Source organism: Sciurus vulgaris (genome assembly GCF_902686455.1).
Source record: "Sciurus vulgaris genome assembly, chromosome: 10".
NCBI classification, from domain to species: Eukaryota; Metazoa; Chordata; class Mammalia; order Rodentia; family Sciuridae; genus Sciurus; species Sciurus vulgaris.
In genome coordinates, this window is record NC_136470.1 from 129,441,689 (window position 1) to 129,468,923 (window position 27,235).

The following is a 27,235-nucleotide window of genomic DNA, read 5'->3' on the forward strand; positions in this document are numbered from 1 at the left end:
CCTGGAGTCGCACTGTGACTGAGGAGGTCACTGAACCATACCTGCGGTGTGCATGTGGGGTGTGGGGGTCAGCAGTGAGAGTGGAGAAAGAGGTATCTAGTCCCACGTGGAGATGGTAAGCAGGAGGTTGTGGGGCAGATATCTGAACACACCACTTTGAGGAACTGGGAGGCAGAGAACTGGGAACTGTCAAGGGCAGCTTAGCCCTGACTCTGATATGAGAATGTTAAAGCTGCTGAGGCCACACAATGTTACAGGAATCCACTACAAATAGCAAGATAGTACATTTTTATTGCTGCTCAACAAAGATGCCAGAGTTATAGCAGAGAGACTGAGAGACAGTTTGCAATGATTTCACCCGAAGAATCATGGGTAGGCACCTGTGGGCTTCTGGTCTTGTCTGCTAGGATCCCACAGGCCACAAAGTTTAAGATTTCCTTAGGGTTTCTCCCTTCTATCCAGCCTTCTCATCCAACCCCAGTATATGTAATCATTTTCACCATCTATTATCACCACTGCCATCACCACCATCACCATCACGACCACCACCACCACACCATCACCACCATCATCACCATCACCATCACAACCATCACCCCTACCACCACCACCACCACCACCACCACCACCACCACCACCATCACCACCATCATCATCACCACCACCACCACCACTACCACCACCACCATCACCACCATCATCATCACCATCACCACCACCACCATCACCACCACCACCATCACCACCATCATCATCACCATCACCACCACCACCATCACCACCATCACCATCATAACCACCACACCATCACCACCATCACCCCTACCACCACCACCACCACCACCACCACCACCATAACCACCACCACCATCACCACCATCACCATCACCACCACCACCACACCATCACCACCATCACCATCACAACTACCACCACCACACCATCATCACCATCACCATCACAACCACCATCACCCCTACCACCACCACCACCACCACCATCATAACCACCACCACCATCACCACCATCACCATCACCACCACCACCATCACCATCACCACCACCACCACCATCACCACCATCACCATCATAACCACCACACCATCACCACCATCACCCCTACCACCACCACCACCACCACCACCACCACCACCACCACCATCATAACCACCACCACCATCACCACCATCACCATCACCACCACCACCACACCATCACCACCATCACCATCACAACCACCACCACCACACCATCATCATCATCACCACCACCACCACACCATCACCACCATCACCATCACAACCACCACCCTTACCACCATCACCATCACCACCATCACCATCACCACCATCACCATCACGACCACCACCACCACAGCATCAGCACCATCATCATCATCACCATCACAACCATCACCCCTACCACCACCACCACCACCACCACCACCACCACCATCATAACCACCACCACCATCACCACCACCACCACACCATCACCACCATCACCATCACCATCACCACCATCACCATCATAACCACCACACCATCACCACCATCACCATCATAACCACCACACCATCACCACCACCACCACCACCATCACCATCACCACCACCACCATCACCACCACCACCATCACCATCATAACCACCACCACCATCACCACCATCACCATCACCACCACCACCACACCATCACCACCATCACCATCACAACCACCACCACCACACCATCATCACCATCACCATCACAACCACCACCACCCCTACCACCACCACCACCACCACACCATCACCACCATCACCCCTACCACCACCACCACCACCACCACCACCATCATAACCACCACCACCATCACCACCATCACCATCACCACCACCACCACACCATCACCACCATCACCATCACCACCATCACCACCCCTACCACCACCACCACCACCACCACCACACCATCACCACCATCACCACTACCACCACCACACCATCACCACCATCACCACCATCACCACCACCACAGCATCAGCACCATCATCACCATCACCATCACAACCATCACCCCTACCACCACCACCACCACCACCACCACCATCACCACCATCATCATCACCACCACCACCACCACCATCACCATCACCATCACCACCATCACCATCACCACCACCACCACCACCACCACCACCACCACACCATCACCACCATCACCACCACCACACCATCACCACCATCATCACCACCACACCATCACCACCATCACCACCATCACCACCACCACACCATCACCACCATCACCATCATAACCACCACACCATCACCACCATCACCATCATAACCACCACCACCATCACCACCATCACCACCACCACACCATCACCACCATCACCACCACCACCATCACCCTCACCATCACCACCACATCACCACCATCGTCGAACCCCTGATGAGCTTACCTGAATTCAGAAAGAGACAAAGTATATAACATTGCCCATTTTCCTTTAATGTTGGCATGAAATATTGGGGTGACAGTAATAGTTTTACAGCCAGATGATTATAGACTTAATCTAAAATGTGTATGATTGTGTATGTTTTTTAGAGTTTTCACACAAACAAGCAATTCATTTTCTTCTTCAAGAAGAAAAAAGAGAAAATAAAAATTTCTGAAACTGCATTTTGATCTCTAGCCTCCAGCTAAATAAAGTTCTTTAAAGATAAGTGGCTTTTGCAATCTGGTGAAGGCCATGAAGCAATTCAGTTCAGTGTGTTCCTATCAACTTCATTTAAAAAACACTGTTGAAGACTACCATGCTATATAAATGCAAAAATTCTCTTTTTTAAATTTAAAAATTCCATAAAACTTGGGCACGGTGGTGTACGCCTATAATCCCAGCAGCTCAGGAGGCCGAGGCAGGAGGATTATGAGTTCAAAGCCAGCCTCAGCAACTTAGTGAGTCCCGAAGCACCTTAGCGAGACCCTGTCTCAAAATTAAAAAAAAAAAAAAATGGGGGTGGTGGCTGGGGGAGGGGTTTAGTGGTTAAGAACCCCTGGGTTCAATGCTTGGCAAACATACACACACAAATCCATAAGAAAGCTATACCTATGGTAAAACACTACATTTTAAACATACTAAAAAAACATGGAAACTAAAAAATCTTTCACTTCCTGGGTCTATTCCCAGAGGCAACCACTGCCAGTAAGTTTTGTCCTAAATTGTTCTAGCACTTACCATCATAAGTTGATATAATAGGCTTGTACCTCTATTTCTTGATTTTTACTTCCAAAGGAAATTTTCTATTTCCTTTTTTCTAGAAAGAAGACTGAGCCTCCCTTTGCTTTGCTACTCGTTGTTTTGCCTCGTTCTTCTAGTGACTTCCGCCATCAGCTGAGGAACCCTGTAGTGAGGAACCCTCCTCCTCTCTCACCTCCACCTCTCAGTGTATGCTTAGAACATCTATAATGCCATGGTCGGCGACACTATTCTGCTCATACAATTACAACAAAGGCTTCCATCTTCTTTTTAGTTGCATTCCAAAAATTGAAAACCTAGTAACGGCATTTACAGTAATGTTACTATGTGGGTATTGGTCACTGTAGGCCCAACTGTGATCTGAGCCATAGAGCAGAAGATAGGATTCTAACGAACAAACAAAACCTGTTTAGGGTGGGGTGTAGCTCAGTGGTAGAAGTGGGCCTACTGTGTGCGAGACCCTGGGTTTGATCCCCAGCCACACAAAACCCAACAAAACACCTGTAATAGCAACACAAAGCAACAATGATAACAGTGTACAATAGGAACAAAAAGCTTTGATCATTGAAGAGACTTTTCCAAGCATCTCAGACTAATGGATTTCCCCTTAAATCCTCTCATTCTCTTTTACTTATATAAGATCATATTCCATGGTCACTCTTATGACATAATAAGGAATTTGTTTTATTTCACTTAATGTCACTTGCTTAGTTCTTTCATTTAAGATATGTGGGTGATAAATCTTTCAGGATTTATTTGACTCAATATTTGTCAGGGAAAATAAATTTCTCAGGTAGAAAATAATTGGTCATTGGACAATTACATTTATTGTACAAGTGCCTTCTAGAGTCTAGTGCGGCTTAAGAAAAGCTTGGCTTTTGCTCCATTTTACTAATCTAATTTTTTTTTTTCTGGAAACTTTTAGAATTTTTTTTTTTAATCCTGGGAGTCAGTGCATGTTAGTGGAGTGTGTCTAGATCGAGGTCTTTTCTTCAGTCTTGTTTGACACTTGGTAGACCTTTCAACCTGAAAATCCATGTCTATCTTCACAAGAAAGTTCAGGGCATCTTCTCCTATTATTTTGATTATTTCTTCTTTTCGGGTATGACTGGACACTTTTACTGGAATTACTATTTGATAGATACAAATTTCCTGAATATATTTTGTATGTCTCCTACTTTTCTGCCAAAGATATACACGTGTGTGTGTGTGTGTGTGTGTGTATATATATATATATATGCATATCTATCTATATATACATACACATATGTGTGCATATCTGTGTGTGTGTGTGTGTGTGTGTGTGTGCATATATTTTTTTTTCCACGTAGGGTCTTGCTGTGTTGCCCAGACTGGCCTCAGATTCTGGATCCTCCTACCTCAGTCTCCTGCATAGCCGGGACTACAGGCCTGCACCATCATATGTCTTGATCATATGTCTTATTGTCTCAGCTCTCTTTTCTTTTTTCTGACTGACCACCTTCCACAGCACCCAGCCCCTGGCACGAGTTTCCTCTCTAGATGCAGAGGTCTGGGCTTTCCTGAGGCCAAGCCATGTTCTGCTTGAGAGGGTGAGTATGCCGGAAGGCTGGCATTCCAGGTGACCAGAGCAGTCAGCTTTCTCAGCTTCAGGAGGGTTTCGCTCTGGGGAAGGGCCAGCGTCACCAGCTTACCCAGGCGAGTCAGCACCTCCAGAACCTGACTGTCCTGGACACCCTCAGATGCTTTGCTCCAGGTCAGCTCTTCGTACCTGGTGGAACCCGCCCCTTCTCCTGGTACCCTGCACTTCATCATCTGTCACTTCTCATTTTCTTCTGCTTCTTTCCATTCAAGCCATTTTGTAGGGATCCCGCCTAACTTCTGGTCTTCTCCGATTGCATGGTGGCTTTCTTGGTGGCTGGGGAAGGGAAAGAGATCGGCAGGTGTTCCGGGTCTATCATCGGGAACCAGAAGGCTGGGAAGGTTTTACCTTGCTTTGTCCAGAATTTGACTGTAAAATGGCCCCTCGTGAAACCCCTTCCCACGAAGATTCCATGGCATTTATCTGGATGCATTTCTAAGGTGGTTGATGTGGTTTGGCGTCTCCATGCCAATTAGCAGGAAGAAGATGCAGCTCCTGCACATTCTTTGGTTAATTAGATCTGCTATGAAATCATTTATTTGAAGACCACTCTAACGAAGCTAATAAAAGCCTCTTTTGAAGCAGTCTATTCTTCAAACCTTAAGTACTGTACCTCACTCAGCCGCGCTGGCTGGCACCGGAGCTAACAGACTCATTATCTTCCAAATTCTGATGTCTATTTTCACGCTCTGTTGGTTTCATTAGATACAAAATAAAATCACTACCTATTAAAATTGCATTAAAGCACTAACTTAAACTGACAAAAGCTGAGAAACTTACAGCCCGAGCTGTCGTTTGGACCTTGGTGTATGTGAAATTCCTGCCTTTTGCAAACTTGAGTGAATTAGGCCCAAGCTGGACTTTCCAGCCTAAGCATTCTGCGCAGCTCCCGGCCGTGTGGGGAGCCTGTGGTGCCAGCTGCCAGTGAGATGCCATGGCTTCTCATCAGCGATTCAACAGTATTTAATGGTTCAGTGATTATTTTGTGATTTCCAGAGTCCAGTGGGGCAAATTGTAAGGCTAGAAAGAGACAATTTTCTTCTCTCGCTCTCTCTTTCTATTTTCTTCTTCCTCTTCCTCCCTCCCTCTCTCCCTTCCTTCCTTCCCTCCTTCCTCCTTGACTTCCATCCTCCCTCCCTCTCCCTCTCCTCTCCTCTCTCTCAGTACAGGGACTAAACCCGAGGGCATTCTGCCTCTGAGCTACATTCTCCAGTTTCCTCACCCCTGCTTTTTACATATTATTTTGAGACAGGGTCTGGTTAGGTTGCCCAGGATGGCCTCGAAATTTTGATCCTCCTGCCTCGGCCTTCCAAGTTACTGTGCCCGGCAAGAGAGGCGTTCTCACGTGGCCACTGCAATGCCTTCAAAGAGACCACTGTTGGAGACATTGGCAGGGCTGATGGCTTAAGGCTGCTTACAAACTGGCCAGCAGAATAGCTGTACTTCTAGCATTAAGAAATCAGTGTTACCGGAGATTTAAATAACAAAGGAGAACAAACAAACATACAGAATGACCTTGGTTTTTATAAAACAAAACAAAACAAAACAAAAACAGGAATAGGTTAAGAGGCCAAAACCAACCTGTGACCCCACTGTATCCAGGGAGTGAGGCACATTTTCAATGTACGCAGCTGGCGGTTACAGAGGAAGAAAGACATGGGTTGAGAAAAAACTGTTCCAGACCCACATCCGGGTTAACTTGTGATTGTCAGCCAGTCACTCAGTGGACTTTGCTTCCTTGTCTATAAAACGGGCTGATTTGCCATATTAGACTCTCACTCTCAAAGCCAAGTCAGTGTGTGCTTGTGCATGCCTCTGCGTGTGTGCAGGTGTGTGCGTGTATGTATGTATGTGATTTTTAAAAAGCTGCTCTTCAAAAAAATTGTCCCTTTCTAAATTGAGTACCACCATTTAGCTCTGGAAAATTATGTTGCTTGATCTTCAGGTTTTTTCAAGGCAACCCAGAAATTTGAATTTTTATATGAAGTCTGATTTGCAATTAGACAACTGCATTAGGTCAGACAAAGCTGCTGTAACAAATGTGCCTCAACACACAGTGGCTTTAAGAAGATGGATGTTTACTTCTTCAAGGTGACACCGTGTCTTTGAGGGACATTGGCTCTTGTCTGTTGCTTTGTCATCCCACAGGGTATGGCCCTCACTGTGGTCAAAGCCAGGTGGCAGCCTGTCTTGCTTCGGTAACTCTCTGCAGTTAAGGCCAACCCTGAAGTAGCTGATGGCCCCACGGGACCTGCCAACCCTGCTCCCTGCAGCCGGGCAGCAAGTTCCACCCAGCACAGGCACTCGGCCGCGTATCCTGTGTCTGCCACCCTAAATGATCCATCTCATTAGCACATATATTTCTATGATATCATTTGTAAGCATTGCACAGTCTTTGGTCATATGGTTATATTTATTTGCTTCCTTATTTTTGAACTTTTAGATTACATAATTGCTGATGGACCATATTGTAAGTGACAGTCTTGGCTAAAATAGATTCTCTAGCGAATCTACCCTATGAGTAGAATTGCTGGGTCATAGAGTGTGAAAACTTTTTGAGTTTGCTAGAAAGTACCAGAACCTTTCTTCCAAGCTAGCAATAATTTAACATTTCCACCAGGAGTGGAGCACAAATTTCTGAAGTAGAATATGGATCAGAGTATTGGTCATTCCACTTTCAATATATTTTATTTTCTCCCTTCACTCTTTCCTCCTTTACTTTCTTTTAGCCCTTCCCTACTTTTTTCTCACTCATTCCTTGCCTTCCATCTCCCCTTTTTTACTTCTTTCCTTGATTTTCTTCTCTTTTTATTTTCTTTTATATTATAAAATATGTGACATAAGAAAAGTTCACAAAAATGTACAATTAATACTGATAATCATGTACCGCCATCTAAGTTAGCAAATATAATATTTCGAGTTCCGCCCAAAACACCTCTTTCTCAAGCACACCTTGATTTCTCTGCCACATAGGAAACCACTAATTTTTGTGGAAAGCATTTTCTTACTTTTTAAAAATATAACTTGCTACCTGTAACTGCATCTCATAAGACTCTAGTTTAATTTCAGCTATTTTTGAATTTTCTATGAATGGTTCGATACTTCTTATTCTTCTTATTGAACAGTCTTCTTTCATGTTTGTGTTTACACTTTAGTTTGTTCCTTTTCATTTTATTTTCCATTTCACTTATCTAATTTGGCATTTGGGTTTTATGTACAACATTGCTTTGAAGATGTCTGTCTCCTGGTGGGCACATCCATAGATTCTCTGGTGAACATATCCTATGAGTAGAATTGCTGGGTCATAGAGTGTGAAAACTTTTGAATTTGCTAGAAAGTTCCAGAACCTTTCTTCCAAGCTAGCAATAATTTAACATTTCCACCAGGAGTGGATGGGAGTTCCTGTCCTCACCAATAGTTGGCGCTGACAGTCATTTTCCGTTTCCAGCAGTTCGCTGCTATTGGCATTTCATTGTGGTTTTCAATTGCACCTCACTGATTACTAATGAAATTGGGAAACTTTTTGTCCACCGTCAAGACTGTCTTTTTTTCTAAAGATCCTGTTCAGAAGCTTTTCATTTTTTTCCCATGAGGCAACTTGCCTTAAGGTCTGCAGAGCAGTTGTGTCATGTGGATAGAAGTCCTTTGTCACTTGCATGTGTGGCAATATCTTCTCCCAGTCTATACTTTGTCTTTTCATGACTTCTTCATGTACTTTTTGATGACGAAGCTCTCATGTGCACACACACACACACACACACACACACACACACACTTCTTCATAATCAGCGACTTTGTTTATTGTTTAAAAAAAATTTCCCCTATTTAGATGATTAAGCTATGCTGCTATAAAATCTTCTAAAATCATTAAGTTTTTTTTCTTTCACATTTGGGTTTACACTTGAATTTTTGAGGTTTTTCTTGTACAAAGCATATATCCAGTGTCATTTTTTCCCATATGAATGCCCAACTGTCCAAGTGTTGTTTGTGAAAAGACTGTCTCTGTCCTCTTGTGCTGCCAGCTTGGTTACAACTCAGGGTCCACACATACATGAGTCTGTGACAGAACTACCTGGTCTATGGCCTGTTCTGTCTCTGTACCAATCTCATAGAGTGGAACTGGAACCTTCTGAGTGGAGCATTTTTAAGGATTTTGGCATGTCACAGCAAATGACCCTCTGGAACAGGTGATACCGGTACGCCCGCCCATGAGCCAGTTACAACAAGATCAGAAATGGAGAAGGACTATATATGCACTAGTTGTTTCCTGTGTGATTTAATTTAGGAATATGCCTTTAGTAGCTCTTCAAAAAAAAAAAAAAAAAAAAAAAAAACCCAAACATACGCTGAATAAATGAGTCATACTAGATTTTGGCCTGTTGGTGAGTAAAAATGCAAGCCTGCTGGGAAGCAGAATGTATTTTCCCTTATTATTATAACTGTGTGTGGTACCTGTTGCCGACTGAGCTGTGCCCCTGTCAAGCTCCTGCGTTAGGCACTGCCCTCCGACGTGTTGGTATTTGGAGATAGGGCCTTTGGGAAGTAATTAAGGATCAGGAGGGTGGGGCCTCATGATGTGATTAGTGGCTTTGTGAGAAGAGAGCTCTCTCTTTGTCACCTGACAGAGAGAAGGTGGCCATCTGCCAGCCAGACTAAACTGGCCAGCAGCTTGCTCTTGGACTTCCCAGCCTTCAGAACTATGAGAAATCCATGTCTGTTGTTTAAGCCACCAGACTATTGTATTTTGTTATAACAGTTTCAACGGATTAATTGGCCCTGTGGCTCTGAATTTGTGAAAAAAAAAAAAAAAAAGGATTATGAACCATTTTGGAAGAAAGGTTTAGATAAGCTTCCAAGCAAAGCAAAAGCACATGTTTTTAAAAATCTTTTCTTAACTATAAACCTTAACAACAAAAGCAAACTGTGTGTACGAAGTTGTTTACACAATCATTTCAAAAGAATTCTCTGATTTGGGGTACATGAAGTTTGCTAGCATCTTTTGCAATGCTCATGAGTCAGAAATGAAAGTATTTACCATTAAATTAATAAGAAAACAGCAGGAAGCATTTGCTCAGTGAGCTGGAGCCAGGCCTCCAGGTCGAGTGCAGCTGCTTTAGTTTTCACAGCAATAAACACAAACCCTCAGGTACACAGACGTGAGTAACTGGGGGATTAATATTAGACACAGAGCTCTAAACTGAAACCCAAGCTTAAAAACCAACAGTGGCTCGAATAAACTATGTGACTCATGACCTCGCATAAATGAAATAGGTAATTTAATTTGGCATACAAAGTGGAGAGTGTAATAAACAAACAAAAAATTCCACTTCACCTTCCATGAATGACCAGACTGACTGCAGCCCAATCCCATGCAAAGCAGGTGCTGTGTACTTGAACTGTATAATTGGAACACACCACCCGGGAGGAAGAATTCATCGGGCAGCATTTGTATCGTAGCAGGGAGACATCGAACTGAACCACCGGTGGTTAATGGAGCCGTTAAACTGAGAAAAGTTACCAAATCAATTTTACGGCAGGGATGTTTGTACATTCCTTCATTCATTCCTCAACAAATATTTGTTCTGTGAACTTCATATGCAAAGCACTCGTGCTAAGTCCTGAAGCAGTTTTAAAGGTGTGCGTGCGTGGCAGTACTAGAAAATATTTAGGTTGAGTTCTTTTGTCTGCCTTTGGATTGCTGCATCTTCCATAAAACACAGTCTGCGGAATTTCACGTCTGGAGCGATTTTTCTTAAAGAATAGGAACCTACTACTTACTTATGGTATGTGAGATAGTTTTCAGGAGAATGAGAAACGATTTTCAATTTCCGTCTGGGATGGTCTGTCTTTAACACTACCTAATAGTTAAAGTTCACTTCGTTTAAAAAACAGAACAAAAGAGGGAGCCTATCTAAGTCTTTTATAATCCACAATCAAACCATAATTTAGTAACTTATAACTTTCTTTTCTGTTCCTTTCATTTGGTTACTTTTTCTTTCCTTTTTTTTTTTTTTTTTTTACTTGGGGATTGAACTCAGGGGCAGGTAACCATTGAGACATGTTTCCAGCCCCTTTTATATTTTACTTAGAGACAGGGTCTTGCTAAATTGCTTAGGGCCTTGCTAAATTGCCGAGGCTAGCGTCGAACTTGCAATCCTCCTGCCTCAGCCTCCTGAGCCACTGGGATTAAAGGCATGGGCCACCACACCTGGCTTGTTTTGGTTACTTTTTATTTCTGGAACATGATACTGGTTTTTCATTTATGAAAAATGGTGGTGATACATAATTACCTTTTGAATTAAACATAGGTTAGGTCTTGAACAGGGGATCAGATGAAAGAAAATATTAAGCAACAGGACAAGTAGTATCTCACGAAGCAAAAAAGAAGAAAAGTGGCGAAGAAAAATAGAAAAATAGAAGAAAAGTAGGCGAAGACGAGGAAAGCCCATGCTTCTTAGTGCGGGCATCTCTGCTATGTAAGCTGACGGTAGTGGTTCAACGGTGAGTCACGGAAGGCGCTCTGGGCATTGGCTGCCTCTTCTTCCTGTAGAACTTCTGGAAGGCTCCCTGGAGGAGGCTTTCATTGGATAGAGACTGGCATTGGAGCAAGGAGGTCTTCCAAATGGGCCAAATGTGAAGGCCTGTGCTGCACTTGACCTTGGTCTCCCAACCTCAGGGTGCATCAGAATCAACGGGAAGACTGTTAAACAGGCTGATTTCCAAGACCCGCTGTTGGAGTTATGGATTCAGTGGTTGGGGAAGGGAGTGTTCCAACCTCCCCTTTGGTAGGCCCTCAGATCATTTGAGAGAAACTGATTCTAGAGGATCAACACAGAGCTGGAGAGCAGAAGGAAGTCCTGGATGTGGGGGCTGCCCTCCTTTATGGTGGTCATCCACTCGGGCTGCTTCTGGTCTCCTCTGCTTGCGGCGTCAGTCAATGGCTAGCTTGGCTTCAGCACTTTTCGGGATCTGTCATGTCGTCCGTGAGGCTCACCTGCATCTCTGCTCCAGTTAGGCAGCACTGCTGTGGGAGGGGTTGGGAGGAGAGCGCTTGGGCGGGGGAGGCTTTGATTTCTTCCTTCCCTACTCAGCCTTTTTAGGTAAGCCTAACACATGGGTAGGTATCCTCTGGTCCTTGGAGGACTCCATAAAAATAAGGATCTAAAATTCTGCTGGACCACGCTATTCATGGGCAAAACGAGTACTAACATTCCCATCCTGCTTGAAATTTCCATCTATCTCTGGTGGGAGATTATAAGCACTAGCATCTGTAAATTGCTCTGAAAGTCAACCATGGCTGTGCAAGTAGGTGAGATCATCTGCCTTCTACTGGCAGCAAGAATTGGTGATGTGGGGGTCTCTAAATAAAGATTTTTTTTTTTTCCTATTAGGAGGAACCATGGGATTAAACTGAATGTGAGCCCCAAATACACACAGTGCATATTCAGCACTTTGCCTTAAACGACCAGATGGATAATATTCTGTTAGGGGATTACAGTGTGGGTTATTTCAAAGGATGCAAAGATGGCTGACCCAGGCTGGGACAGTGGGCAAGCTGTGGACACATCTGCAGCTATTGAGCACATATTTCTAAGGGTTTCCAGCAGAACATAAGTAAGCAATTGCCTGCCTGAGTGATATGGGAGTTTCGTAAGGGCCATAAACACCCAAGCTGACGGCTAGCATGGCTAGCCAAATCCAGTGGTTTACAGAAACAATGCTGTTTAGCCCCAAGTTACCAAATGGCACCATCTCTCCCGGGTTCCTCTCTACCATGGCACTCCAAGTAGAAGGGCCACATTTGAGAAGTGGATATCCAAGAACTCTAACCCTGTGACACCAGCAAAAATGGTACAAATGAGGGAAGAGGGGGTGTCCCCCACATCATTATGAACGGGACTGAATGAGCCGGGGTTCCAAAAGCTTCCAGAGCTGTGTCATGCATATGAGTGCAGAGAACTAATTTCCACCAGGGGGAGAGGGCTTCCTTCTGTCCTTAGCGACTGCTAACCCTGCTTTGTCAACACTGCCGTTTGTCAGGCACCACACCAGGTGTTAGGATGTTGTATGTCAAATCTGCATTCTCTGGGTGCAGAGCCCAGGCAGTGAACTGGCAGGACATTTGCATGGTTCTTTCTCTGTAACTAAAATGACAGGTCCAAGGTCCACCAGTCTCCTGTGTTCCAGGCAGAGAATACAGGGGGCAGAAAGAAACAAATATCCACCCATCAAGGATTAATGGAAAAGTCAATCTGGAGGAACCGAGATGCTTGTCATGAAAATCAAAACACATCTCAGTACCAGAAATTCCCAGTTTCTTATATTGTACTGAAATTTCATCACATCAATTAGATTCTGAAATAAATGACAGATGGGGCTTTTGGCTGGAGCTGAAGAAGACAATATATTTTTATAGAAAGGCTACAGGGTTCAGATATTTGTTGAAATGGAATTTGACCTGTGGCATTTAGATGTAGATTTCCCCCCCAAAACTGTAAGTGGGGCACGGATTTGGAGAAGAGACTTTTCTGCATAAGTTGCATCCTAATAATGAAATCTTGCATACAAATAGACAGCTAACAAGGCAGAGGGAAAGAAACAGCTCCCAAGCAACAAAACATTTCGTGCTCTAGAAATAGACGTGGCAGAAACTACACTTGAGCCGAAAGGTTGCTCCTTTGAAGTGAATACAGCCATGTGTAATGTCATGAGTGAGAAAAGAGAAATGTGTAGAAGGATCAGGACACCTCATTCGAAAGCTAATAATAAGACGTTACATGTGGAGCCCAAATTGCATCCAACTGTTCTGAATGTCACTAGACAATACCTGAGCCGAAGTATCAAGAGTTGACATAAAGCTTCGGAATTCAGAACTCAGCCACTGTTATAGAAGATGAAGCAGCGGGGGAGACTTTCCAGAGAGCTGAGAAGATGCGGGATGAAGCCATCTAGGCTGAGAGGTACTTCCTCTCTCTCTTGAATTTTCTATCCTGTGGTGCCAGCATAGTATAGGTATGAAGCTTGACATTCCACTTCATTCACCAACATGCCATAGAAATTGAACTCAGAGGCCATCTATGAAAAAGCCTCTGTCGCTGCATAATGGCTTATCTCTAAGTCCCAGCGAACATGGCTGAGAATGCCATGTGTGCCTCGAGGTTCATGATGTGCCCAGAGCATTCACTTTCCTTCAAAGAACCCATGTCGCTGCTATAATTTCCTTTTCTTTCTGTTTAATGAAAGCAAAGCAGTTGTTTCTACTGCTTTTGGTAAATACGGAAGTTGAGCATGATGGGTAAATTCTGGGAATTGGGAAGCACTGTTTTACCTATTTTCACACTGAGGTTCTCGTACAGATGTGCAGACTGGGTCCTGCATAGAGGCTCCAGCTGGGGAGGCTCTGATATCTAGCCTGCATCTCTGTGGCTCTGCACTCTGGCCTGGAGCTGTACCAGTTGTCGGGGGTCTCCCGACACGTCTTCTGACTTACTCAGGTGCACTGCATCTACTAGCAGCTGCTCCAGAAGCCTCTACGGGCAACCTGCTAAACTTACGCAATAGAAAAGCACAGGGAGAGAAGTCAGTCCACCCACATGTCCAACCTGGAGTTATCTATTGTAGGAGTTTACTCACCATTAAATGCTAAGTGGCTGCTCTTATGCTTCCAGATCTCTCACACGCACACCAGTCACTCAGAATCTCGTTAACATGAAAGTTCTGACCCAGGAGGTCTCGGCCCAAGAGTGTACTTCTAACAAGCCCCTAGGGGATTCTGGTCTGGGTGACCCACCAACCACACTGTGAGTGGTGGGGTTCAGTGGATGTGGGGACAAAACTCAGGGCAAACTCTGGCCACGCTGGGTCCTTTCTATCTGCAGACCACAGAACCCTCCTCTCCATTTTTCTGTCCCTACAGACCTCAACCAGAACCCTCTGTTCCCCTTGCAAAGCCATCACTGAACCAAATCTCCAATGTCCCTACCAAGCAAGGCAAATAATCCTGCTTCTTGTGGATTCCAAGTTCCCTCTTTTTCCTGCTGGAAAAGAGGCCCTTCACCTGCACTTTTGCTGGGGTGAGGGAAAGAGTTATTATTCACTAACCAGTCCTTGTCCCTCTTCTCTGCTCTTCTCCTCTTTTCCCAGCCTTTCTCTTAGATCGATTGTCACTGCTGCATTACAGACAGGGAACTGAGGCCCACTGAGGTACCTCATTCTCAGCAGCACAGACCTAGTGGGTTAACTTGTAGATAATTAAATCTAGGGTTGATTCCAAATTCTGCACACGAGCCTCTACATCTTGTTTTTAAATTTCAAGGAATTTAATTCCTTCTTTCAATAAAAGGTTTTCCGACTGACAACCCTTTATCAGGTACTGTGGAACCTGATGTCGAAGTGACATTGAAGGCATGGGGGCATTACTGTAGATGTCCCTTTATTTGTTTTAAACAGAATTCTATTACTGTACAGCCAAATGGATGTTTCATGGAGTTTCAACTAATATGACATTATCTCTGCTTCCTGTGATGGTTGATTTTGGTGACTGGTTATTTATTTTTAAAACATTCCTGCTCATGGACAAAACCCTTAGTGTCAAAGCTGCTCTTGGCTTTCAAACACTGTGTCTCAGAATCCAGTAGTGAGGGTCACTTCTCCTGAGTGGTTGCACTAGGTGGGAGAGGGGCGTACTGGGAGACCTGGCCTACAAGCACCAGCCACCAGTGGCAGGTCCCTGTGGGGAGAACAGACTGGCTCGAAGAAGGAATTCCTGCCAACTGAGGCTCTGGATGGCAGTGAGGGGCAGTGGTCAGAGCAAGGGACACTGCTCAATCCCAACATCTCCACCCCCCATCAATTTGGTGGGTGCACGACTCGTGAATGATGAGGAACTGAGGGGAAAATCCCTGGAGGACTTGAAATGTTTTTGAAAATGCTTCAAGGCCACTTTTCAGCTGAGGCTAATGGAAGACAGCTTGTGCTGCTGTTGGAGATGTTTGGCACGTGGAGCTGTGGGGGCAGGTGACAGAGCTGAGGCTCTTGTTTCCAGGCAGTGGTTGCTCCAAAAAGCCTTTTCCTAGAAGTTAGTCATCCCTACCCACCTTGATGTGATAAACAGCTTTGCAAAATATGCTGATGTGAGCCAGGAGGCCAGACCAGCAAGGGGGTGCATGCGGCCCACATGAAATCGCCTTGAGTGAGCTAAACATTGACATTATGCCATTAGCCTGCATCGATTTGGTTCATAAGAGCCAGCACCTTTCTTCCCGACTCTATAATTATTTTTAATGTAGAGTCATACTTAAGGACATAGTCTACTTTCTAACTGCGGAATTCTTTATATAAGGACCTGCCGTAAGTCGGTCAATACTTACGAACACTTACACGCCAGACACTGATACTGCCTTTCATGGGAACTAAGCAGTGAGCAGAGGTCCCGCGATGGAAGCTCACATTGTTGTTGGAGGGGAAGTTTTTCTTGGGTCTTTATGTCAGGCAAAGCTGTCAGTCTCCCAGGCGGCTTTCCTTCTTTCTCGTAGCTACTAGGAAACTCAGAGCCGAGCTCTTTGTTTCACCGCTAGCCACTGCCCAGGATCTCATGGAATAAATTGGTACTTGGACCATATTCGTGGTTTCATGTTATTTTCCTTTTGATCAATTTTCTCGTTTTTATCTTTGTGGGCCATCTTATGTCCCTACTCTCTTTTTTTTTTTTAATAGGGTGCAATAATTAAAAAATAACAAAGAGCCCTGTAAGTCCCTGGGACAGAGGACAGACAGTAATGACATACTATGGCTTCCAGCAGTAAATCCCACAAGAAAGCTGTGCTGGCCAGTGTGAGGTAGACCTGGCTATCGGGGGTCACCAGTGAGCAGCTCAACAGCATGGGCAAAAAACAAGTTTGGGGAATCTGTCATGGTGAGACCATCGCCACTGGGGTGGGACCGGGTTGGAGTTCCTTAGGATGCCGGGCTGGCTAGATGCCAGAATCTAGGGTGCAGACTCCGAGAAAAAGCACTGCTGTACAGACACATAGAAAGCAAGACACAGAGACAAGAGCATGAAGGAGCCGAATGTGCAGTGAGTCAGGAAGCCACTGTCAGTTAGGAAGCAACAGAACAGACTCTGGAAAACTTGATGGGGAGAAGGAAGGGCTTTGTGGAAGCATTTGGGGTAGCTCACAGAATCTAAAGAAAAAACACACAGTTCACAGGCTGAGAAGAGGTAGGGTCCCTCTGAGAGGACAATGGGCCATCTCTCTGGAGCTCCACTGTTGGGACAAGAGGGCAAGGAAACCGTGTCTCACCATGTCCCATCTTTTCGTCTCTGCTGAAGATTTAGATTGCTCCACACGTGACAGGGGTGCCGTGCACACGGATGAGTGAGTGAGCCAATGACTGAAGCATCTCTGGAGAGAACGTCTAACTGGCTGAGTGTGGGTAAGAGACCTGTGCCTTGGAAGGAGAGCCGAGGATGGAATTGGCAGAACGTCCCACCAAAGTGACAATGGGAGGGAGGGGGTGTTTCCAACATGAATGTGTGGCAGGCAGATCCCCGGAGGATGTGCACCTCAGGCTGCAGAGTGATGGACCAGAGGAGGTGGTGGCTCTCGCTGTGGCAGGCAACTCACCTCCTCCGTCAGCTCACCCCTGTCCTGTGGTGTCTCGGAAAAGAACATCGTGCAGGAGGGAACCCCAAGGCTTTACTGCCAACCCCCAAGGCTGGGAAGAGACCCAGGAAGAAGGCAGCTGGGTTAGGTCGAAAAGGTAAGGATCAGGAAGCTCGAGCAAATCCAGGTGGGTTCTGCGGAGGAGAAAGTGGTGGCCAAACCAGGGCATCCCAGAGCGGCTCATTCGGAAATGAGTTATGGGTTTGAACCTGAATGTACTTCTCCTAGAACAGTTTTTTTTTTGGTGCTTCTTAACAAATTGTGTTTTAAAGTCTAACATGAAGTACACAACCCCACCGGGCTATTGCAAGCCAGGTATGCCCCTTCATGGGTCACCACCTGGACACCTGCTGCCTTTAAACATGCCAACCTCCTTCCTGCTCAGGGTCTCTGCTTTGTTGCCTCACCTACAGGTAATTCTCACACCTCAGTTTTTACCTGGCTGCCTCACCATTCTTCGCAAGGGTCACCTCCCTTTTGCAAAGATCATCTCCCCAATTTAAAACAGCTTCCTCTAGTCACTCTCTGTCACACTGACCTATTTTATTTCCTCCACAGCACTTACAAATCTCTAAAATAATCTTATTTGTGTAAATGCACGTGGACCACATATCTCCTACTTGAGAGTATAAATTCCATGAGGATGGGGACCAGGTCTCTCCCTTACACCTGGATCCTACAGAGCTAGACCAGCACCTGGCACTGTATAGGTGCCTAATGAGTATTAATTGTCTCCCTTACATCCCAGGAACAAACTCAACTTGGTGGTAGTGTATCATCTCCTATCCCAACTCCACCCATACTTGATTAGATTTATTCTGATGATATTCTAAGATATTTATATTTATATAGATAAGTGACTTGTACTGATTTCCTCTCTGAAATTCCCTTCTAGTCAACATCCTCTCAGGAGGAGCTGGAGAAGTACTACCTCCTTTTCTATTCCGTGGAAGAGTTTGTTTAAGAAACTATCCAGAGCTGGAAGTTTGGTAGAATCCTTCTCTAAATCCTTCTGAGTCTGTTGTTTTTCATAGGGGAAGATTTTAAATGACTGTTTCAGTTCCTTAGTAATCCCAGGGCTGTTTGGGCCATTCTTTTTTTTGAGATTATTAAGGCAAGTATTTGTTAAAATTCCCCTTGCAATTTGACCATTTCATCTAAGTTTCTAAGCTAAATTAAATAAAGTGGTGACCTTTGGAGGTTCCTGGGCTGTGTAATGGGTTCATACATATTTATTACAGTAAAACGTATAAAATAAAAGAGAGTCACCCTTGGACTAAAGAAGACAGCACGTCTTAAATCAAGGATTTGAAATCCAATTCTGTGCACTCCAATTCCTTTGAAAATCTGTTGAAAATACAAATGGATGGATGACTCTCTCTTGGTTCCCAGGGACAAACATTTCCTAAAGGCAACTCTTCAGACCACAGTGACACAGGCAGGCCTGGATATGAACGGTCCAGGTAACCTGGTCTTACATCTCCCTCCCTGTTTTAGTCAGGTTCTTTTGCTGCTGTGACCAAAAGGCCTGACAAGAACAATTTTAAAGGAGGAAAAGTTTATTCGGGGCTCACAGTTTCAGAGGTCTCAGTCCATAGATGGCTGTCCATTCTTTGGGACCTGAGGTGAGGAAGAACATCACGGTGGAAGAGTGTGCAGGATTGCAGCTCAGGACATCACCAGGAAGCAGAGAGAAACTAAGCTGGGCTCACCAGGGACAAAATATACCCCAGAGGCATGTCATACCCTGCCTGCCTATAGTTATCACCCAGTTAATCCATTCAAGTGGACTAATGCATTCATTAGGTTTAGACTCTCATAACCCAATAATTTCACCTCTGAACTTTCTAGCATTGTCTCTCACATGAGCTTTGGGGGACACCCCACATCTAAACCATAATATTCCCTCAGACTCTGAAAGAAGGCCCTTGAAGTTCTCTCTGCCATTTTCCTCAGGCTGGGTAGTGGGCCTAAGGCACCCCAGAATGTTAGGGTTCCCAAGATTTGGTAAAAACCATAGCAAGTTTCCAACAGCCATCTCCTTCCCATGCAACGGGCAGCAGAGACTGAATGTGCATCCTGGAAAAGAAGGAATGAAACACTGAGCTGAATTAAGGGAAGCTCAGAGGGGTGACTTGATCTTCTGTGAATGACATTACTATGTGACTTATTATAGGTCTGGGTCATTACTATGCTAAAAAGATAAGTAGATTAAAATGATGGAAATTTCAAAACAAATGTAGGAAGATATAATCAAGTTTTTGTATGCCATTAGGTGTCACAAAGTTCACAATTAATCACGATATCATGCAAAACGGTAAAATATTTGCAAGTAAGAGAAGGCGGAGATGCCAGAACGTGTAAATTTATACCAGCTGAGCACCAGCTGTGGGGGCGTCTGGCAAATGGATTTACTATTTTGCCAGCTCCAGTAAAGTGTTGCAAAATTGCAACAAAATTGTTTCTATGCAAACAACTGTTTTAAAAAGGGTCCTTACATCAAATAACTGCAAGTCAGTGCTTTCTGGGTATGCACAAACCTGGATATTTAAACGAAAAATATTAGAAATTATTTTTCTTAAAGTCATGCTGGATATTAAGATTGAATTGTTCTTTCTTTCCAAATCCCTTTCTCTTTCATCAGGCTTTACATGTGAGGACATAACATTAGTTTTTGTGGGGAAAGAGGAGGGAAGAAAGGGCAGGAACATTTGAGGCAGCACTGGAAGGGAGGTAGGGGTTCCTGATAAAAGAAAGATGGGAAACTATTAACTAAAGTCTACCAGCTTCATCTGTGAAAAGGGATAAAACTTCTACTGTCCTCACTAATCCCCAAAGGTAATGCCATGCTACTCGCCAAATCTACATGTAAAATTTGAATTCCACCTCCTCCCAGCTCCACTTTGGTAAAATCTCCTCATCTGTAATAAACACCTCATCTGTACCCCTTATCAGGACTGAGGGGGGAAAATGAGCTTAACTCTATTCATGACATTATGGATGTTTCTGGAAAATAGCACTAAATCAAATTTTTTGAAATCTTTTTCAACCCTGAAATGAAACCCTTAAAAAGTGAGTTGCAAACCCACGGAAAGCGAGTGAAGTAGCTTTCCAAGAGTTCCTGTACCAGAAGATTCTGCAAGAAGCCCTGAAGAAAAATTGCACCAACCGCAACATTTTAAATTTAGAAGGGTCCTCTGCTGAAAGAGGTGGCTACAAAACCTATTAAGAATTTGTAGTAACTTTGTCGAACTTGTAAGAATTCCATACGACGCCTGTTTACCCGAGGTTGCTGACCTTCAGGACCCAGAGGGATTCACCTTGGGCCCTTCTAGGCCTGTACTGGGATCTAATTGTCCAATCACCACCGCTGAGGATATTGGAGTTGCCCCATTTAACAGATGAAGTTGAAGCTGTGACGGGGAAGGAGTGTCAGACAGACATACATAGACAGGAGGGACGAGGGAGAGGAGCTTTTCCTCATGACCTTAAAAAGGGCTTAAACCAATCTAAACTAACTAAACAATGACTTTCAAGTTCCAACATCTGTGTTTCTTTGGAGTAAAGTTCTTTGATCTCATTTCTAAAGCCAAGAATCGGGACAAGTTTTTTTTTTTTTTTTTTTTTTTTTTTTTTTTTTTTTAAACAGTAAATTAGAACAAAGACTCGCCCCTTCCCCCATCACCCCAATTCAAGAGGACGTCAATCACAGTGGACACAAGAGTCTCAAGCGGAAAGAGCCAGAGCATCTGCTGGGAGGGTCATAAAAACGAAGCTGCCCCCTGTCTGTACTGTCCAGTGAGCCGGGGAGAAAGCACCCCACCAGCACCTAAAACTTAAGTCTTCTTTGACCCTGGGGTCAAAAAGATTTATTACTTCTTCCTTGTGGGAGAAACCGCAGAACAGCTGGAAAGGACCCGCAGGGTGTGGGAAGCCGGAGAATGCCGCTCCTAGTTCTCCGAGCGCTCCCGAGCGCGGGTGCGTATCGGGCTACGCGAGAGGCTGCCGGTGTCTGCCCAGAGGGAAGAGCGGAGCCGGCGTACCGCCGCCGGGGATCTCTGCCCAAACTTTATCACCAACTCTTTCCGAGAGTCTAACACCGGGTCGAGTCCTCAGCCACGCAGAATCCAAGTCTCTGGCAGCTCCCAGCCCCAGAGCGCTGCGAATCACGCGCCCGCGCCCAGGCGCTTTGCGCACAGAGAACTACGTCTTTCCACCCGCGGATGGCGGCCCAAGCGGCGCGGATGTAAAGCGGGTCGCATCTCCAGCCCCCAAGGAGGCGGTGGCGGGAGTCAGGCGCTGTGAAGAGGGCGGGCGTGGGAGGCGGAGGAGGAGGGCAGCGCGGCGAAGGGGAGGAGCCGCGGCGACAGACGGCGGCGCGCACCAACCCGCGCCGCCTGGCAGAAGCCGCGCAGAGGCTGGCCCGAGCGCGTTGCAGGCGCTCGGCGTAGGGGGAGTCGGGTAGCAGCATCCTCCCAGGCGCCGCTTTCGCGCGGCGGCGACAGCGGGGGCTTTCTCTGCCTGGATACCTCGTTGGCCAGCCGCGGCTCGTGCCGGGGGCGGGGCAGGCAGGAGAGCGCTGCGGACCCGGGCTCCTTTGCTGAGAGCTGTGCATGCAGGGTCCTTCCGGGCCAATCCGAAGCTACGGAGCGGCGGGGCTTGCCTGCGCTGCCCGCCCGGGCATCCTCCCGGTGATGGAAGAAGCAGTCGCCGCCGCTGCGGGGTCGCGCTGCACCCCATCCGCCGCAGCTAGAGAGATGGGAAGATTCGCTGTGCAGAAGCCGAGAGCGAGAGAGCGAGAGCCGCTTTGCTTGGAGCTGGGTCGCGTATAAGCCACCCCTACCGTCGCCTCTAGCCCGCTTCGCCCCCCAGAGCGAGGAAGGAAGCTGAGGTCCCGAGAGAGAGAGGAGGAGACGTCGCTGGAGCCGGGACGCGCCGGGTTCCACGGAGCGCGCAGCAAGGCTCCGGGCCCTGTGAAAGTTTCCCTTCCCGAGCTGCAGGGCGCCCGCTGCCGGGAAACTCTGCCCAGGGTTCGGGCTGCAGAGTCCCGCGGCTCCCTCGAAGGCGCGGGGACCCCCGGCCGAAAAGAGCAGGAGAGAAATCGAGGAAGGAGTGACAGCCGGACAGTCCTCCGGTGGGTGATCCGGGGCCGCTCTGGGGCGCGCCCGCGGCTCCAGGTGAGCAGGGGAGCCGGCAGACTTGTGGGTGGGCGTTACTTAGGCGGAGGAGGTAGCTGGGAGGGAAATTGGGGCTCACCCACTCACTCCACTTCCCCTCACAGGTCCTTCTCGGAGCCGCTGCCATGGGAGAGCCAGCCTTGGGCGCCAGGGACCAGCCGCCACTGCCGCCGCGCCCGCCTCGGAGCCGCGGCCCCAGACCCGGCGCCCGCAGCTGGCCCGCTGCGTCCCCTTCTCGGGCTGCAGGGCCGCCTCCGCCGCTTTGCCGGCCGGAGCTGTGCCTGTGATGAGCCGCAGCTCGCCGCGAGCTCTGCCCCCGGGCGCACTGCCCCGGCTGCTCCCGGCTGTGCCTGCCGCCGCGCCACGCGCCCTGCTCCCGCCGTGGCCCCGGCGCCCAGGACGCCGCTGGCCCGCGTCCCCGCTCGGAATGAAGGTGTTCCGCAGGAAGGCGCTGGTGCTGTGCGCGGGCTATGCACTGCTGCTGGTGCTTACCATGCTCAACCTCCTGGACTACAAATGGCACAAGGAGCCGCTGCAGCAGTGCAACCCCGACGGGCCGCTGGGTGCCGCGGCCGGGGCAGCTGGGGGCAGCTGGGGGCGCCCGGGGCCGCCTCCTGCGGTGCCACCCCGCTCTCACACCCGCTTGGACCCCCGCACTCCGTACCGCCCTCCCGCTGCCGCCGTCGGGGCAGCTCCCGCAGCCGCCGCGGGGGTGGTGGGGGCCGCGGCCCCTCCAGGCAATGGCACTCGGGGCACCAGGGACGGCGCGGTCAAGCGGCAGCTGGTGTACGTGTTCACCACGTGGCGCTCGGGCTCGTCCTTCTTCGGCGAGCTCTTCAACCAGAACCCCGAGGTGTTCTTCCTCTACGAGCCAGTGTGGCACGTGTGGCAAAAACTGTACCCGGGGGACGCCGTTTCCCTGCAGGGGGCAGCGCGGGACATGCTGAGCGCTCTCTATCGCTGCGATCTCTCCGTTTTCCAGTTGTATAGCCCCGCGGGCAGTGGGGGGCGCAACCTTACTACTCTGGGCATCTTCGGGGCAGCCACCAACAAAGTGGTGTGCTCGTCGCCACTCTGCCCCGCCTACCGTAAGGAGGTCGTAGGACTGGTGGACGACCGGGTGTGCAAGAAGTGTCCCCCTCAGCGCCTGGCACGCTTTGAGGAGGAGTGCCGCAAGTACCGCACGCTGGTCATCAAGGGCGTGCGCGTCTTCGACGTGGCAGTTTTGGCGCCTTTGCTTCGAGACCCGGCCCTGGACCTCAAGGTCATCCACCTGGTGCGTGATCCCCGTGCGGTCGCCAGCTCACGCATCCGCTCGCGCCACGGCCTCATCCGTGAGAGTCTACAAGTGGTGCGCAGCCGGGACCCGCGAGCCCACCGAATGCCCTTCCTGGAGGCCGCCGGCCACAAACTGGGCGCCAAGAAGGAGGGTATGGGCGGCCCCGCAGACTACCATGCGCTGGGCGCTATGGAGGTCATCTGCAACAGCATGGCCAAGACGCTGCAGACAGCCCTGCAGCCTCCCGACTGGCTGCAGGGCCACTACCTGGTGGTGCGGTACGAGGACCTGGTGGGAGACCCCATTAAGACGCTACGGAGGGTGTACGACTTTGTAGGACTGCTGGTGAGTCCAGAAATGGAGCAGTTTGCCCTGAACATGACCAGTGGCTCGGGATCCTCCTCCAAGCCATTCGTGGTGTCCGCACGCAATGCCACGCAGGCCGCCAACGCCTGGCGGACCGCACTCACCTTCCAGCAGATCAAACAGGTGGAGGAGTTTTGCTACCAGCCCATGGCCGTGTTGGGTTATGAGCGGGTCAACAGCCCCGAGGAGGTCAAAGACCTCAGTAAGACCCTGCTTCGGAAGCCCCGGCTCTGAGAGAGGGTTTCCCAGGAGACACCCACGAAGATAACTGTGATGTGTTTAAACAAACAGCCCAGACCCAAACCGAGGTAGCCCACATATTCTACTAGAGATATATAATATAAATAACCATGCAGGCACTAGCTGTCAATGTTTTGAGTCAGTTAATTTCAAGGAACAGACACACACACACACACACACACACACACACACACACACACACACACACACCTCAGAAAAGGTAAGACTTGAAAGTTCTGACCTGTCGTCCCTCTTCTCCTGTCCCCTGCCTCTTTCCCTCTCCCCTTTCTCCTGTTTCTCACCCTCTCTCCCACCTGCCTTCCATTTTGAAGTGGAATGTTGATGAAATCTAGTTCCAGTAACCCAAATCTTGTTTACAAAGTTTTCGTGGTATCTGTGAACTTGTAAGAGTAATCTGGACGTGGGTGGGGGGTGGGGTGGACAAAGGGGAAGTGGTCCAGGGACAAAAAGCCCCAATGGGCATGGTGAACTTAGGAGGCGTTCCTCTAAAGTAGACTTTTGTGTAAAAAGCAAAGGTTACATGTGAGTATTAATAAAGAAGATAATAAATAATATTCTTTTTTTTTTTTTTTTTAAATATTTGCCTCCAATGCTTGGGATTTACCTGTGTTACTGGTCCCACATAGCTTCAGGTAGAATCTGCCTCCCCTCCCCCTCCCCTTGTTTCTAGCCCTCTCCTGAAGGACAGCTAACCAGGGAGAAACTTCTGGCTCTTTGATAATAACCGGGGAATTGTTTTCTCACATGTAAATCACAGCCTGCCAGGTGTTCAGGAATGGAACAAATCTTCAGATTCTACAGGCAAAACCAAGCCGGTCAGTGGAAGGAAATGCACAGCTACTCTCCTGTTGAGCTCCAAGTACAGAAAGGAAGAAGTGAGCCCCTGAGGATGCGAATACATTTGCTTTTGATTCCTACTGTATTGAGTTAAGACAGGGAACCTGGAAGCTGAGACTAATGTTTTTGTCCTGAGTTTGGCTCCGGGAAAAGGATTGTTAAAAAGTGTGTAATTTTAGAAAGTTCTGGAGATTAGAACACAAGCCTCAAAAATGAATGTGAACATACTGTTGGTGATGGTAGCAGCTTCTTCCGTTAGCAAAGTGACAGAAGTATCTGTCTGGAGTGTTTTTCTGCCTCTGATACAAAAGCAGAGAAGTTTTATCTTCCCTTTTAGGAGTAAGGTCACTTACGGGCTTTTCCTCTTCTTCCTCGCTTTCTATCCAAATTAGTGAAAAAGAACATGAATTTGTAATGGTTTACTTGGGATGCCTGTGGGATATGTTGCTTTCTTTATCATGTTTCCTAAAAGGAAATTTGCAAAGAAAACACAAGCTGCAGACGGTGTAAGGCTTCAGCCAAGAGCTTCTTTTAGATTTGAAAATGAATTATGGGAAAGAGGAAATAAAAATGGATTAGTGTGTAGGATTTTGAGATTTGGTACTTTCCCAGGGAGAAAACCATTGAATTTTCCTGCAGTGAATATGATATTGCTATGTCCTGAACCCACATTGTACTGAAGCATTCTGCAGAATGTTATATTAGGATAAGAATTTATGAAACCCAAATAGGAACAAGATGACAGTGTGGTTGTTTATTACATTAAATACGGTACAAGTTCAATATCATCATGGTTTCATTTTACTATAATTTATTATGAGATTTCCGAAAGCTGATATGTATAGGTTAAATCCTGAAAATTTTATTTTAGGGAAAAGACAAACAAAAATAATACATACATTAAAAATACTTCAACACAAGGTGATTCTCAAGTATAATTATCATTATAATGTGAGATCTAACTATATGGGCAAAAATTCCAAGATAAAAAAATGCATAGGTTTTTTTTTTTATAAAAGGTACATATGGCAGTAGATTTTATAACATATTCTAGAATGGTTATTTTTAAATTTACTAAAGTAGTTTCTAATATTGTGTTTATTAAGTTATATTACAGCTGTAGCACATTGATCATATTGTTCATGATTTTTTTTGTGGTAGTGTGTATGCTGAATTATCTTCAGCAGCAGCAGAATATTTGTAAGAGCTTTAATTTAAGAATACTTTAAAGCTAAATGAACAAAATAAATATTAATGTTGGATGACTGTAGATGAAAAAGGGTTTAGCGGGAAATTAAGATAGCATCATTAAAAAGCAACCACTCTGAATAAAATAACCATTTAAAAACAAATTTCATGTGGCATTAGAATCAACTCTTAACAACTACAGTGAAATTCATGCCTAGTTCTTGAGCGAAGGATTTTTAAGCAGTTGAATTCATTCTCCCAGGATATCCAATGACTTGGATTGCACTCAAGTAGGATGATAATGTTTTTGGATCTTGTATTTTAAAAAATTAGATACTATGCAGAGTCTTAGCAGTCTGCAGAACATTCATGGCCTCTGTTCAGATGGAATACTAAGCTCACACCAACAGCTTCCCCCTCGCTCTGTTTGCAAAGGGTTTGTGCCTGTAATTCCCTTGTTTTGTGGCAGCTGTATTCTCTCCACTCTGCCACTCCTGGACTCTATAATTTGAAAGGTGAATTGTTCCTGGAGATTTGCACCTAGCTGCCTTCCAGGAAAGCGAGATGGGTGTTGTTCCTCCTAACAGCTGAGATAGTC

The 27,235-nt window shown here is 46.7% G+C and overlaps 1 protein-coding gene across 1 annotated transcript; it reads left to right on the forward strand.

Annotated features, from left to right (window-relative positions):
• Window positions 1-22,566: 22,566 nt before the first annotated feature.
• On the forward strand, window positions 22,567-26,580 carry CHST2 (carbohydrate sulfotransferase 2). Its single transcript, XM_079101333.1, has 2 exons — window positions 22,567-22,706; window positions 22,811-26,580. Exon 2 carries the CDS (start codon window positions 22,993-22,995, stop codon window positions 24,583-24,585), a length of 1,593 nt encoding a protein of 530 aa, XP_078957459.1. The 5' UTR covers window positions 22,567-22,706; window positions 22,811-22,992; the 3' UTR covers window positions 24,586-26,580.
• The last annotated feature ends 655 nt before the right edge of the window (window positions 26,581-27,235 follow it).

Bases quoted from the DNA above. Each gene is read 5' to 3' on its own strand.
- CHST2 (XM_079101333.1), top strand. From the start codon at position 22,993: ATGAGCCGCAGCTCGCCGCGAGCTCTGCCCCCGGGCGCACTGCCCCGG.